A 14,589-nucleotide genomic window follows, 5' to 3' on the forward strand; every position below is an offset into this window, starting at 1 on the left:
CCCTCTGTTACTCTGGCAGGGGCAGGGCTGGTGTTGAAGGAAGGGGCTGTGCTGGGGGGGGTCAACTAGCTGCGTGCTGCAAGCTGAAGTGCTCTCTGCTGATCCAGAGTAACTACTGAGAATGTGGAGATGTGTGTCTGCCTGGGCTGTGGAGAGTCTGGCAGTCTGAGGGAGATGGGGAGGCTGCAGTGGATGTGACTTCTGTGAAAACTCACTGGGTTTTTTTACACTCCTGATCTGTTCTTGTTCCTCTGTGCTTGCTTGCTTGCTTTTTAAGACAAGACCATTTCCACAGCAACCATCTGTGTCCAAGCATGCAGAGGTAATTCTGTCATGCTCCTCCCATGGTGTCTAGCTAGTGTTGCACGTAGGATTACCAAGCCTCTACACTGAGCAATAAAGAGTCAGTAGATGAGCTCTCCAAAGCAGAATCTGCTTTTGTGCTAGTGCAATCTGAAGTAGTTTTCCTTCTTAGTGATTTACCAGATACCCACAGTCTCTTGTTCTTGATTTACTAGGGAAACACTCTAAAAAAAAACATTTCCAAGTGATGCTGAACACAAACATGATTGTTTCTGTCTCCATGGCATGAGATCAAATCTGGCTCACATGAAGCTGGCAGCAATTTGAGCTTTGCCCTTGGGTAAATTAGGTTTATTTCTTGCACTGTTTCTTTCTGAGGTTTACGCCCAGGATCATTTCTGTCTGTAGAGAACCCACAGCTTTATGAGTTCTGTTCTTATCTCCTGAGTTCCTTCTGCATGAGGCACTTAGAATTTGTGTGTTGGTTTTCTTTCCTCAGAGAGAAGGAAGTGGCTCAGTTTCATGAGGTCATCACCGATCCCAGGTACAGAGCCAACCCCCTTATGGCCATCAGCGAGCATCTCTCCAAGAGGCTGAGGCAGGAGGAAAAAAGTAACCCCCTCTAGGGTGTCAGCTGGAGCTGGTGCGAGGGCTCTGGGCTGCAAAGGAGCACATCACTAACATGACCTCTCAGCCACTTCAGTCCTTGGAAGCAGTTCAGCAGATTATTAAATCCAACAGTCCTGTTTTCTGTCTGCAGGAATAATGCAGTTCTCTCCTGACAGTGGCAGCTGCTCCTTGGCAAGCAGCCTGCAGAGAGCAGGGTGTGCTGCAAGATCTTTGTGCAGACATTAAGCTCCCTGCAAAGTGTCTTGACACCTTTTCTCTCCTTGTGAGCAAGCACAATTCCTTAAATTGTGCCAGTGGCAACGTATCTGCTTTCTGTCATTTCCTCCACTTTCTGACAACTCTGAAAAGAGATGCCCTACTGCTCTGTTGAGATGGTTCAAGATCCCAAGCCCTGGAGCCCAGAAGGCTGTTGTAGATCTGTGTAAGGACCGATGCTGCTGTTCAGAGACGTTGTTTTATGTGAGAAATTTAGCTTTGGAATAAACAGACTTTCACACAGTACTGAGTTTGTCTGGCTCTTGTTTTGGTAAATACTAATTGAAATACGAGCTTATTCCCATCACTGGAAAAATGATCTAAAAGAATGTGTTTTTTTCATGTGTGCAGTGGACCACTAGACTGCTGCTGCAGCACGCAACAGAAGCCATGTGAAACCATTGCAGATCACGTCTAACGCGTAGACTCGCCTTCCTCCTTCCCTAGAAGTGTGTGCTTTCTGTGGGTGATGCTGATCCCTTTTGGCCTGTGTCATGTTCCCTACCTGGCCTGCCCTCCAGGAAGCATCCCAAAACGTGCCCTGGCTGCAGGCTGTGAACTTCAGCCGGTCATTTACGGGTTTGGGAACCACTGCAGCAGGGGCAGTCCTTTCCTTCTACCGAACACCAGTTTTCACAAAACTCCAGTGAATTTTCCTGGGGACAACTGAAGGAGGGGCTGTTCCCTATTTGAGATGATCCCAATTTGACACCCCAACACGTCAGTGCTGTCTTTTGAACCGCACAAAAAGTTTTCTGATGCTTCTTAACCTTGGGAAAGCAGTCTGCCTATTTTGGGTCAACTGTGAGGAGCATCTGAAGCCTTTAGGGAAGAAATTCACTCTGATGCACAGACAGATCATGGAAGCTGCAGCTGACTCTCACCCAAGTTAGTGCCTAAAACCAGCTGCACTGGGAGTGGCAGGCACCTTGATCATACCTATCTCTTGCATCATTATTAATGCTATTTTTTTTCCTCCTTCTAGGCTGGCACTGTTGAACAATGGCAGTTTTTCTCATGCCTGCCTCTTAGCCCTGGCAGAGCAGATGCTGTTGCTGATGCTGTTTGTTGTTAGAGGAATGTCACCATGCCACCCCTCCTCCCCCAAGGCCTGGCAGGAAAGTCCTGCTGGCAGAGGCTGCAGAGAGACGCTGTCTATGTCCCATCCTCCACCCTGTTGCTCCTGGGCTGGCAGAGGGCTGGCAGGGCTCTCCTCTCCCCTGATGGCTCCTGCACCAGTGCTGGGAGGGAAACACTGCTGTGCTGTTTGTCTGCATGCTGTAATGCCCTGCAGGACTGGAAGGCAGATGACTGTGGTGGGGTCAAACAGCTCAAAATACCTCCCCACCTCCTGTCTGGTTCCTGCGTGCTCTCTTACCAGTATCTGATTGTGTTTGGAGGTTGCACAGAGCTGGGGATGAGTCTCTTGAACCAAGGAACAAGCACCAGGACGAGAGGGAGTGGACTCAAGCTGCGCCAGGGCAGGGTCAGACTGGCTCTTAGGAAGTATTTCTTTGCAGAAGGGGTTGTTGGGCGTTGGAATGGGCTGCCCAGGGCAGGGGGGGAGTCCCCATCCCTGGAGGGGTTGAAGAGTCGGGTTGACCCAGCATTGAGGGATCTGGTGGGGTTGGGAATGGTCAGGGTGAGGTTCATGGTTGGACCAGAGGATCTTCAAGGTCTTTTCCAACCGAGATGATTCTGGGATTCTGTGTTTCTTTTAGACCATGTTGGATTTTGATCTCTGAACACCAGCCCCAGCTGCAGCCATGCTTCCCCTGCTCATGTTTTGCCAGCTGGGCACCTCATTGCAGAGCTGGGCCTTGGATGGGGCTGTGCACTAACAGCACCTCCTGCCCTTGGCTTGCAGCTGCTCTGCAGCTCCCAACAGCCCAAGATGCAACCAAGACTTGGACCAAGCTAAGGTTTTTGGGGCAGTTTTCCCCATAAGCCTACTGTTTACCCCTTTACTCCATCTCGTAGCTAGCTGCCTCCTGAGAAAGGCACCATCCTTGTGCTTAAATGGAGGGAAGGTGAGAGATAAAGAAGGCGAAGACATCCCAGTACAAAGGAGGATGAAGGTTGCTCCTCTTGTTAGTGAATAAGGCACTCAGGGGGATGGAGAAGTGTATCTGGAGAGCAGGAGAGACAGAAGGCAGCTTGAATGGCATGTTGGAGGACTTCTGTTGCTTGTCTATTGTACTTTACAGGAGCTTTGCAGCTTTCTTTCTGTCTTGTGGTTTTTAGATAGTACGTGACACACGAGGAGAGCCCTGGCCTCCTTGTAGCTGGGTCATGCAGTAGCTGAGCTGTGCCCCTCACGCTTCCCTTTGCAGCAGTGGTGACGTCCTGCTCTGCACCATCACAATAGCTGGAGAGAAGCCACAGGCAAGTTTATAAAACGCCATCCTGGGTTGCTGCGTGCAAAACCAACTCTGAGCACCTTGGAGCCCCAAAAAGCATCACCGGGGTGAAGGGCTCTGTGGTTTGTGTAGCTCATCCAGGGTGGCATTGAGGCAGGGGCTGTCCCCATCTCTCCGCCTGTACGTGCCTTTAGGTTGCCAGCTGCGGTGGTTATGGCCAGGGCGGGTCACTGGAAATTTGGACAGCAACAGCGCAGCCATCCAGCACTTCTGCCCTGCTCAGCCTGCTTGCTGGGTCCCGTCCTTTCCCTCCAAACCACCTGGAGCCAATAGAGCTGAAGCCTCGTTACCTGGGAAGCGAAGGGGTGACTGACCCCGCGGAGGTGTTAAGCCAGGTGACACGCTCAGTGCTGCCTGGTACCTGTAGTCGTGCTGGTGGCCCTTCATCTCCACGACCAGCATCACCGTGCAGCACGTTCACACCTCTTCTTTATCTCCAATGGGCCAACACCACCACTTGGCTGTGTGTCTAGCTCTTAGCCCATTGTTTGAAAATGTTGGTCTCCTGGGTATTTAGCAGCAGTTAAACATGTGAGTGTTTGAAACTACAGTTCACAGCCTGCTACTGCAGGCATCTCCTGCCCCCGCCATCCTAGCAGTTGAGCAAAGGACTTAAAATCTGCCAGGAAACAGGCGTCTGAGACACAGAGTCGCCTTCGCAGTTGGCGTGTTTTCAGAATGATAAAAGCTTTCACACCAATTTTTTTCTTTTTTTTTTTTTTTTTAGGTAGCAGGGTGGGAAAAAATAGCTTCCAAGCTGTAAGGAGTAGTTGTGCCAGAGGGGAGGGTGGGGGCCTGACCTGGCAGCTCTAGACTTAGCAAGAAGTGAGTAAGCAGCAAATGCACTGCAGACTCAGGAGTGGAAAAATTTGGGGCTACTTTTTGCAGTTGTTTTCTTTCTTCTTGGTGATTTTGCCTTTGAAGGCTGTTCACAGAACCGTGTCTGAAAGCAGAAGCCCGGGTATCCTGTCCATCTGGTGGTACCAGCAGATATTTTCTGCTACACACAAAGCACCAAAGCGGTGGGTGGAAGGGAATTCTCCTTTACCAGCAGCTCATGGGTAATGTCTTCAGTTCGCAGGTTGTAAAGGGATTTTTTTTAATAGCAGCTCTTGCAGCTCCCATGTTTCTCCCTGCTACCAGCGATGGCCCATCGTGCTTTGTTTCTGCTGGAGCAGGGGTTGCATCAGGCCAGTGGCATGTCTCAGAAAAGCGTGGTGAGTCACACAGACCTGTCCCCGACCCTTCAGCTAACCCAAGGAAGTTCCTAGTGTGAGTATGAGGACTCCCTCCTCCTTCGACTTTCTGGCTTGTCTGCCCTGGAAAGTTTTCCATATAGATCTTGTGCAAGTGAGTCCCCCCATCCCCTTTGCATATGGAAAATATGATTTATGCTGCGTTGGCCCCATGGCTTTCTTTTTTTCCTAGAGCTAAGCATGTGCAATGGCGCTTGCCAGCATCACCCCTGCCAGCTCCGGCACGGAGGCACAACCAGCATGGCAGGTACTGGTGGGGTGGAGCTGGCTGCCTCCAAGGCTGCTTGGGGCAGGCAGGTGAGCCCAGCGAAGCTCCCACGTTTGTTGGAGTTTTGCACCTGGGAGTTCTGCCCCTAGGTTCTCCACCAAGCTGGGTGTCTGGTGGCAGATGGAACCCATCCCTGGAAGTGCATCCCCTCCTGCTCCCCAGGTGTACTTGAACCTTCCTGGTAAATACAGTCTGTAACGGACTGCAAAAGCTGTCTAATCCAGGCTGCTTTAGTCAAACTGGCTTTGTCAGTAAATGCTCTGGGATGGTGCGTTGGGCTGGCATAGAGAAATCGGGGGCAGTATCATTATTGCAGGGTATAGTCAGGACAGCATTTGTAGGCACTGGTAGTACCTTTCCTTGGATGACAGGAGGGTTGCTATTGGCACCACCTTCTCCATACCAACACCAATTTGTGGAGGAGAGGAATGGGAGCATGACAGATTAATTTACTTTTTCCCAAGTCTTGCTGAGCCAGTGAAGAGATCCCAGGACTCTGGCAGAGGGACACTGGCTGTGTGAGTGTCTGCACTTGGATCCCTAAACCCAACTGTTGCCCTGCCTTTCATCCCTGCTGTGTAATCACCTGTCATGGGAATGAAGCTCTCGCTTGGTGTGGCTGAGCAGGAACAGCTGGATGTCTGACAGGGATGCTGTTTTCCAGCCACGTAGAGCTACCTTCATCCTGTAGGTTCCTGAGCTTGATCCCAAGTTCTGACGCGTGTCATGGCTGTGCCAGACACAGCCTCCAATGTGTGCAAGACCTTGCCCGGGGAGGCACCTGTTGCCTGAGCCATCTGTGAGTGAGCCCAGCCATCCTTCCTTCATGTGATTGAGCAACTGATGTCATCTACCTGGACTTGTGCAAAGCATTTGACACTGTCCCTCATGACATCCTTGCTCTAAATTGGAGAGACATGGATTTGATGGATGGAGCACTCAGTGGATAAGGAATTGGCTGGATGGTCACACTCAAAGAGTTGCGGTCAACAGCTCAATGTCCAAGTGAAGAGCAGTGACGAGTGGCGTTCCTCAGGGGTCAGTGTTGGGACCGGCGCATCTTTGTTGGTGACATGGACAGTGGGACAGGGCGCACCCTCAGCAAGTTTGCTGATGACACCGAGCTGTGTGGTGCAGTGACATGCTGGAGGGAAGGGATGTGCCATCCAGAGGGACCTGGACAGGCTGGAGAGGGGGACTGGGCAAACCTCATGGAGTTCAACAAGGCCAAGTGCAAGGTCCTGCACATGGGTCGGGGCAATCCCAAGCACAAATACAGGCTGGGCGGTGAGTGGATTGAGAGCAGCCCCAAGGAGAAGGACTTGGAGGTGTTGGTTGATGAGAAGCTCAACATGACCCGGAAATGTGCGCTTGCAGCCCAGAAAGCCAACAGGCTGCATCCAGAGAAGTGTGGCCAGCAGGTCGAGGGAGGGGATTCTCCCCTCTACTCCGCTGTCGTGAGACCCCCCCCTGCAGTGCTGTGTCCAGCTCTGGGGGCACCAACATCAGAAGGACACGGACCTGCTCGAGCGGGGCCAGAGGAGGCCACGAAGATGTTCAGGGGGCAGGAGCACCCCTGCTGTGAGGACAGGCTGAGAGTTGGGGGGGTTCAGCCCAGAGGAGAGAAGGCTCCAGAGAGACCCTATAGCAGCCTTCTAGTACTATGGAGTGGGGAGAGACTCTTTATCCAGGAGTGTAGGGATAGGATGAGGGGGAACAGTTTTAAACTGAAAGACGGTCAATTTAGATTAGATGAAGAAATTCTTTACTGTGAGAGTTGCCCAGAGAAGCTGTGGCTGCCCCCTCCCTGGAAGGGTTCAAGGCCAGGTTGGACGGGGCTTTGAGCAACCTGGGCTAGTGGAAGGTGTCCCTGCCCAGGGCAGGGGGGTTGGAACTAGATGATCTTTAAGGTCCCTTCCAACCCAAAACAGTCTATGATTCTGTGATCTGCCTGAGGCTCTTGGGCATCTCATGCCAACTGCTGGCTAGGCAGTGGGGCTGGGGGGCTGCCATGGGCTCCTTGAGATGCCTCCCAGGTTCTCCTCTTCAGCAGCTGGCAGCAGTCCCTGGGTCCTGCCCTGGTCTGGTGGAACTCCAGCCCTTGGCTACATTCCTCACCCAGTACTTGGTGTGTCAGCAGCAGCTGGTGAGGAGCAGTGGGAATGTTCGGATCATTGGGTCTCTCTCCTGCAGGATGGTTGCTCTTCTCTGCTCCCCGGCCAAGGCACACCCAGGGCTGGCTCCCTTCCCATGCATGGCTTCACCACAGCTGCTGGTCAGACTGTCCCGAGGAGCACGTCAAGCCTTGAGCCTCTGCAGAGTCATTTGGGGGTGCATCTGTAGGTTTGCCATCTGGGGATGAGGTGTCTCCCAGCTCACAAAAGAGACCTGAACTTCTCACCCTCCCTAACCTTGCGTGTCACCAGGATGGGCTGTGAGCAGGAGCAGCCGCTCCAGGGGCTGAGTCACACCCCAGCCCACAGGAGTGTCTGTCTGGGACCCGGCGGGCTGTGACTCAGCCTGGCCACGGCTGTCCTTGCCAAGCCTGGGTCCTGGTCGCCTCCCTGTGACCTGGAGCGCCCATCCGGCCCCATCGTGTATGGGTCAGCTTCCTGGGGAGCACTGTGACTCGTGGAAACGGAGATCCCAGGGCATGAGGAAGCCAGATTTTTCCTTTGAATAGCAAGTAGCACTGAACTTCCTTCCTCCATCCCTGCCCCTGCGTGCTCTGCCCGGGGCAGCTTGCCAGGAAGGTGGCTGCAGTGCTTGGCCTGGGGACTGGTCCAGACAACAGCCACCCTCCAGCCATGGAGACGGTCCTTGACAGTCCCACGGCAGGGAGCGTGGCTGGCCCAGCACTCAGGGAGCTCCAGAGGGTTCAAGCTACAGTGACTCCTGCTCCTTGCAGCCTAGAAGGGACAGAACTGAATGTGGCTGGCAGAGCAGAGACCTGACACTTGTGACCTTCTGCCACTGCTCTGTCTTGCATGCTCCAGCAACAAGCTCTTTCCACATGTGGGGTTATTTCTTCCCCCAGATGTCCTCTTCCCTGGCTGGTTTCCCATACTTTACAAAGCCACTTGCACATTCATACCCATTTCTTTTGCCCTTTATCTACAGCATGGGTGCATCTGAAACCAACCCAACATGGGTTCCTGGAGATGTAGCAGGAGCCGCCGTATGGAACCTGAGGAAATGACTGCATGCGAATTTGAGCTGCTTGATGGTTTTGGAAGCAGATGAGATTGGCACCAGCAACTCCTCCTTTCATCCACGTCTTGCACAAGAGAGGGGGGAGGTGAATCACCTGGTCAAGCCTTTGCCCCTAAGCACAAAGCCACGTGTCCCTGCCTGGAAGCATGAATTTCGCCATAGCCTTTTTGGGGCATCCTTTGTCCGTTGCTTTCACCGCCCTTGGTGGCCATCCTGCCAGGACCTGTAGTCAGCTTGCTGTGTCCTGGCATTTTCCAGAGGGCTCAGGGTGGTGCAGGGTGGGTCAGACCCTCGGGAGCTCTGGAAAGATGCAGTCCTGCTCCTGCTCTTCACTTTCCGACCTTTCACCAGTTACTAATCCCAGAAGGTCTCTACCTCATATCCCATAGCAGCTCAGTTTCTTTAAGAGCTTTTGGGCATTCTTTAAGTCTTAAGAGTATTGCCACATGCCATTTGGAAATCCATGTAAAGCCTGGTTAATTGGATCACCCTTATCTCCATATTTACCATTGTCTTGCAAGGGAAAATCATGCCCTCCAATGCTAGCTCTTCCCAATGTGACAATTATCTGGGCATCTGCTGATTCTGCTCTGAACCATGACTTGCTTCAGTGTGAGGCATTGAACCTGGCTTTGTGTTTTCATTTTGATGAGCAATTTAATCCTGTTCAGCCATTTTCTCTGCGAAAGGCAGCATTTCCCCCTGGGAGCTGCAGAGCTACAACCCAGGGTGGAAGCAGCACGGAGGCAGGGTGGCACCTGGGGACCTGGCCGGGCACATCAGCAGCTCAGCCACGGGGCAGGGGCAGATGCATGACCTGCAAATCCCAACTTCTCTGTTTTCTTGAAGCTGCTGGGATGTCTCCCCAGCCTTGTATGTGGTGGCAAAGGGCGGGCATGGGAACAGTGCTGGGCAGGCCAACGGTTGTGCTGCATATCAGTTGTCAGGGCTGGGCTTTGTGCTCAGTGTGAAAAAGCACTGCCTCCATCCACCAAAAAAAAAAAAAACAAAACCCGTGTGTTGAAACAGGTTAGAGTTCCCCTAAGCAGAAATTTATGTAACAAAGCTAGATTTGTGGTAAAAAAACCTAAATATTTGAGGGCTATAAAATATACAGATGGGAGAAAAATGCATTATATGCTGAAGGAAGTGTTTCCAAAACCATGCAAAAATAAATGGTTGTCTTCAGTTCGCTGAGGCCAGTCCCCTCCTGGCAGCCGAGCAGACGGAGTTGCAGTGTGTGTCTCTGGTTTCTCTCCGCCCAGTCCAGATGCCTCGCTGGGTGCAGGAGCTCCAGCAACCCAAACTGGGACTGGCGTCAAGGGCGATATCGCTGATGGAGCTCTATCGGCTGAGCAGTGGGGCGAGGATTTTTGTGGTGGCTTTAACCCAGTCAGTCATTTCCTTATGAAGAAGCTGTTAAATAGTGCAAACAAAACACAGAGCCTTGCCAGGAGCATCGTTAAGGTTTAGGCTTTTGCATCCGAATGCTCTGGGATTTTCCAGATTGCTTGGTTGCAAGTAGGATGCATAAAATATAATCTAAGGGTTTCTCTCTGCTTTAACAATCGGTGTTTCATGCCAGACGGGGTGTGTTGGTGACCCTGTTTGAACTCGGTGTGATTTGTACATGAACTGCTCCCACTACCATAGAGGGAGCGCTCAGTGCGACTCTGGGGTTGTTTAGTCTGGAGAAGAGGAGGCTGAGGGGAGACCTCATGGCCCTCTACAACTACCTGAAAGGAGGGTGCAGAGAGGGGGGATGAGTCTCTTGGACCAAGGAACAAGCGCCAGGACGAGAGGGAATGGCCTCAAGCTGCGCCAGGGCAGGGTCAGACTGGCTCTTAGGAAGTATTTCTTTGCAGAAGGGGTTGTTGGGCGTTGGAATGGGCTGCCCAGGGCAGGGGGGGAGTCCCCATCCCTGGAGGGGTTGAAGAGTCGGGTTGACCCAGCGCTGAGGGATCTGGTGGAGTTGGGAACGGTCAGGGTGAGGTTCATGGTTGGACTGGAGGAGCTTCAAGGCCTTGTCCAACTGAGATGATTCTGTGATTCTGTGATTCATCATCCCTGCGCATGTGGGGAGCTGCAGTTGTCTCTGATGGTACTGAAGGGGTTGCTGTGCTGCCCCGGGGCGATGAGGGTGGGTGGCTGCAGCGGGATCCAGACCCTGTGCTCAGGGTTCATAAAGTGAGGATTTCTGTGGTTTAGTCCAGTGCAGGTTCTCTTTACAAGTGGGTGAGCCGTGGCCCCAGGAGGCAGGGAGAAAGATGTCAGCCTGGCTGGTGGGAACCACAGCCACGTGGTGGGGTCTCTGGTGGCGTTGAGGCTGCCGTAGCAGGGTTGCTGCCCAGCGTGGTGAGGCAGCAGGTCGGCCCAACATGGGATGCAGTTTGCTGTGGAGAATGTCGACAGCACAAAAATTGGTGTGTGACGCTTCGGTCACTTAATGCTCCTGGGACAGTGGCCTTGGTTTCAGTGGCACAAGCAGGACAGGAAGCTGAGACAAAGAAATATCCCAAACAGGAAGCTGCTGGGAAGGGAACAAATGTCAGGGCCTGGATAGGTGAAGGCAGAAGATGCCAGGATATCCTCCCAGGGGAAGGCGATGGAGGAAGAGATAACCACCGCGGGCACACGCACCCCTCTGTCCCACGCTCAGCCGGCCCGGGAGGATGGACGGACAGACGGCAGAAGGGCCCATGAGGACAGAATGTTCTTGTGGCTGAAAACTTGATCTGTATTTGAACGTGTGGTTTGTCTGGCTTTAGCAGGCACTGTTTGAGGTACTGAGGGAAGCCAACATGTGGGGGGGGGGGCAAGAAGGAGAGCTGCTGCCTTGGGGGATGCTGCTGCTCCTGGTGCTCCACTCTCTGCAGGCTCTGCCAGCTCGGCAGGGAGGAGGGGGCTGCTTAGAGCCCCACACCGGGATGGGGACGTGGTGGGGGATCAATGGCTCCCGCAGCCTGTGAGGGCTGCAAGCCCGGATGCTGGTTGGTTTATGAGTGCATCAGCAGCACCATGGCCTGGAGACAGGGCTGGCAGCTCCCCGATGGAGCAGTGTTGGTGTGCCAGGCCAAGGGGATGTGACTGTGTTTACGGCTATTTTGGATACATTTAACCTGAGTGCGTTTACAGCCATCCTGGCTGCGTTTAATCACTGCTTGCCAATGCGAAGGTTAATCTAAACACCTTCCACTTCACTTGGTAGAACAACCGCTGCCTGTCCCATGAACCCATTTGCTGGTGGTTTGGGAGCAGGGAGGTATTACTATGGGAAGAGAACTTAACTCTTACAAAGCCACTGGTGTTCCTCCACCTGCCTGTTGGGCCCCTGTGTAAAGGTAGAGCTCGTGCTGCCTCAGGGGGTCCCCTGCCCGCAATGCCTGGCAGGGGGGTCCCGGTGAGCACTCAGGATGCTCTGCCTGGCTCAGTGTGCTTCAGCCAAGCGGGGGATGCCGCAGGAACCTGGGGTGAGCCCTGGATGCTGTTGCTGATGGTGACCAGCCTAATAGAAGTGGCAAACCAGTTCAAGCAATGCTTTTTCACACGTTTTTTCCAACCTCCCACAGTCCGTGTCTTGGGATTTCCAAGCCAGAGATGTTGTTCTTGTACCTAATAACCATTGCTAGATCTTGCTTCCAGTTTTTCCTCCTCCTAGTTCCCAATGTTAACTTTGCTTTTTAAATTTTTTTGCCATCTCCTTGATACAGCTCCCAAAAAGGTCAGCTCGAGCTGTCCCAGTGCCGAGGCCTCGCAGCCGAGCGGTAACAGCCAGCCCAGGGCTGCAGGACTGGGCTCTCCCGGTGCATTGCTCTGCAATTCCCTACGCTGGATTTCATCTGCCTCTGTTTTCTGGACACCCTCAGTCAGCCTTGGAAAATCTTTCTGCAGTTCTTTGCGTTCAGCCTTGTCTTTGCTTCCTTGATGTGAATATCAGCAACGAGCCGTGCCACCTGGCTGTGCTCCCCTTCTCCAGACCGTTTATGACTGAGATGAGGAATGCAGTTTCATTCTGCCATGCAGATCCCTGTGGGGCTTCCCAGTGAAAACTGCCTGTTGCTCGCACCCTCCATTCCCTATCTTTGTAACCAGGGATTTACCCTTGTAAAGGCAGGATGGAGAAGGCGATGGGTCTGGCAGTGCATCCACCACGTCCCTCAGGTGAGGGCAAGGACTCTAAAAGCAGGTCTGGATGAGCTGGCACACCGGGCACAAGGTGTGGGTCCAGCATGGTGGATGTGGGATGGAAACTGCATTGCAAGAGCTCTGTGCCAGGGTGGCAGGACCAGCACGCAGGGCTGCGTTCAGCACCTGCCCTGAAGGCCGTCGGGATGTTGAAACACGTCTCCTTCACCTTGGACTCCACTTTCTAGGTCAGAGCTTGTGGGCAAGCCACCTGCAGAAGATGCCAGCACGTGACGCGGATGACACGTGCAGACAGAGACATTAAAAAGCTGCAGGAAGTTTCAGCTGGTGGTCAGACATGGCAGCGAGGCAAGATTGCAAGGCAAAATTCCCTGAAATCACAGGCGACACTTCTGGGAAGAGTGGGTCATTTCTGAAATCCGTGGCTCTCGCAAGCCCACAGTCATCTCAGCTCTTGAAACCCCACATCCCACAGGGACCTCCAACGCTGCACAAGCCTCGCTGGTGATACTGGCCAGCAAGTTAGCCATGGCTGGGGAATGCTGGCGGAGCATCAGCCTGTGCAGACGCCCTGTGCTGGGCATCGCCCTGCTCCTGCTCCTGCTAATTGAGCCCCAAGACATGTCCTGGGGTGTGGGAACCACAAGGAGTGAGGCCAGCTTGCAAATCAAGCTGCCCTGGGGTGGAAAACCATTTCAGAACGTGGAAACTGTAAAGCTGGTTTTGGCTTGTGGCGTCTGAAACGCGCTGTGCTCGGTTTTAAAAGCAACAGCCTAGTATTTCCAATTTCCCAGGATTTTGATGAAAAAGCCATTGTTAAAAAGCCATTCATTTATTAAAGTAAGTTTACGGAAAACAAAGCAAGCAAAAAAAAACCAAATAAAACCAAAACAAGATTTGGATGAAAATTAGGAAAAAAAAGAGCAAATGATTTGGAAAAAATTGTTGTTTCATAAGCACCAGCAACTGTGTTATAGTGGTGCAGCTCAGCAAGGCCGGCGCTGTTCAGGGAGGGAGCCCTTTTCATCCCGCAGTGGTAGGGAGCCAAGCTGATCCGTGATGGAGTCAGGCCAGCCGTCGAGTGGGAGCCTGGGGACATGCCGTGCCTCCCACCCCACCCTCGCCTCTGTGCCATTTGCCCAACGTGAGCCCTCATGGGAGCCTCGGGGGTGACTTTCCTCTTTCCAGTGCAGGGCTGGAGCTGGCAGAGACCCCCTCCTTGTCCCTTGGACTCCGGAGGGGCCAAAGAGGACATCCCCAGGTGCATTTCTGGCTGTCCTGGAGGGTACATCCAGATGTCCTCGGAGGGAAGAGCTGTCCCAGGGGCCAGCACCTCCCCAGTCTCTCCCAGCCCAGTGGTGGGTGATCTTCATCACCATCTGTGGTACCAGTCAAGGTAATTAATTCTCAGCCTCGTCTCCCGGCTCCAGCCCCAGTAGTGGTTTCCCCAACCCCCTGGCAGAACACAACGACTTTGGCCCGTGACATGGAGGTGGAATTGAGGAACGCGGTTTTGTTTTTGCTGGCTTCACTGGTGATCCTAACGAGAGGGGAAAAAAAAAAAAAGTAGTAGCTAGTGTTAAATTCCTTGAGCTGAAAATAAAATACAATAAGGAAACGCGGACAGGCGTTCCCAGAGGCGAAGGCTTTACCAGCCAAGAGCTGCCCGCCCACAGGTGCTGCTGCTCCCAAGCAGGGCAGAGGCGGAGGATTGTCTCTGTGAGGGAGGAAGTATAAAAATAGATTGTTGTTTCCAGCACGGGCTTTCATGCTGGTCCTCTTCACCCTCCCCGTGAGCATGTGTATGGATCCTTACCCCACCAGGAACAAACGGAGAGAGGGAAGAAGCCACGTGCAAGCGGAGCAGCCGCTCGGTGCCGCACCTGGAGCCTGTGCTGGGCGTGATGCAACATGGTAATAGGGATGCCACCACCCAAGCGCTCTAGAGAAAGGGGTGAGAATGCACACCGAGTTCTTAGCACGAGGTTTGAATAATACCAAGGTGGTTGATGCAGCAACACGTATCGTTTTTGTCTGATTGATTTCTACACAAGGCTCCTGTGATGGCTGGGCACATCTCACCGTGGGATGGAGCTGG

The 14,589-nt window shown here is 53.1% G+C and overlaps 1 protein-coding gene across 2 annotated transcripts in view; it reads left to right on the forward strand.

Moving 5' to 3' along the window:
• The window catches only part of SLX9 (SLX9 ribosome biogenesis factor), a 59,864-nt gene extending 58,430 nt beyond the window's left edge, over positions 1–1,434 (forward strand). For both annotated transcript variants that reach the window (XM_074872386.1, XM_074872387.1), the window contains exon 6: positions 803–1,434. In XM_074872386.1, coding sequence (XP_074728487.1) covers positions 803–929 — 127 coding nt within the window. In that variant the 3' untranslated portion in view covers positions 930–1,434. The remainder of the gene's footprint in view (positions 1–802) is intronic.
• Positions 1,435–14,589: the final 13,155 nt, after the last annotated feature.

This window comes from Strix uralensis, chromosome 6 (genome assembly GCF_047716275.1).
Source record: "Strix uralensis isolate ZFMK-TIS-50842 chromosome 6, bStrUra1, whole genome shotgun sequence".
In the NCBI taxonomy this organism is placed as follows: Eukaryota; Metazoa; Chordata; class Aves; order Strigiformes; family Strigidae; genus Strix; species Strix uralensis.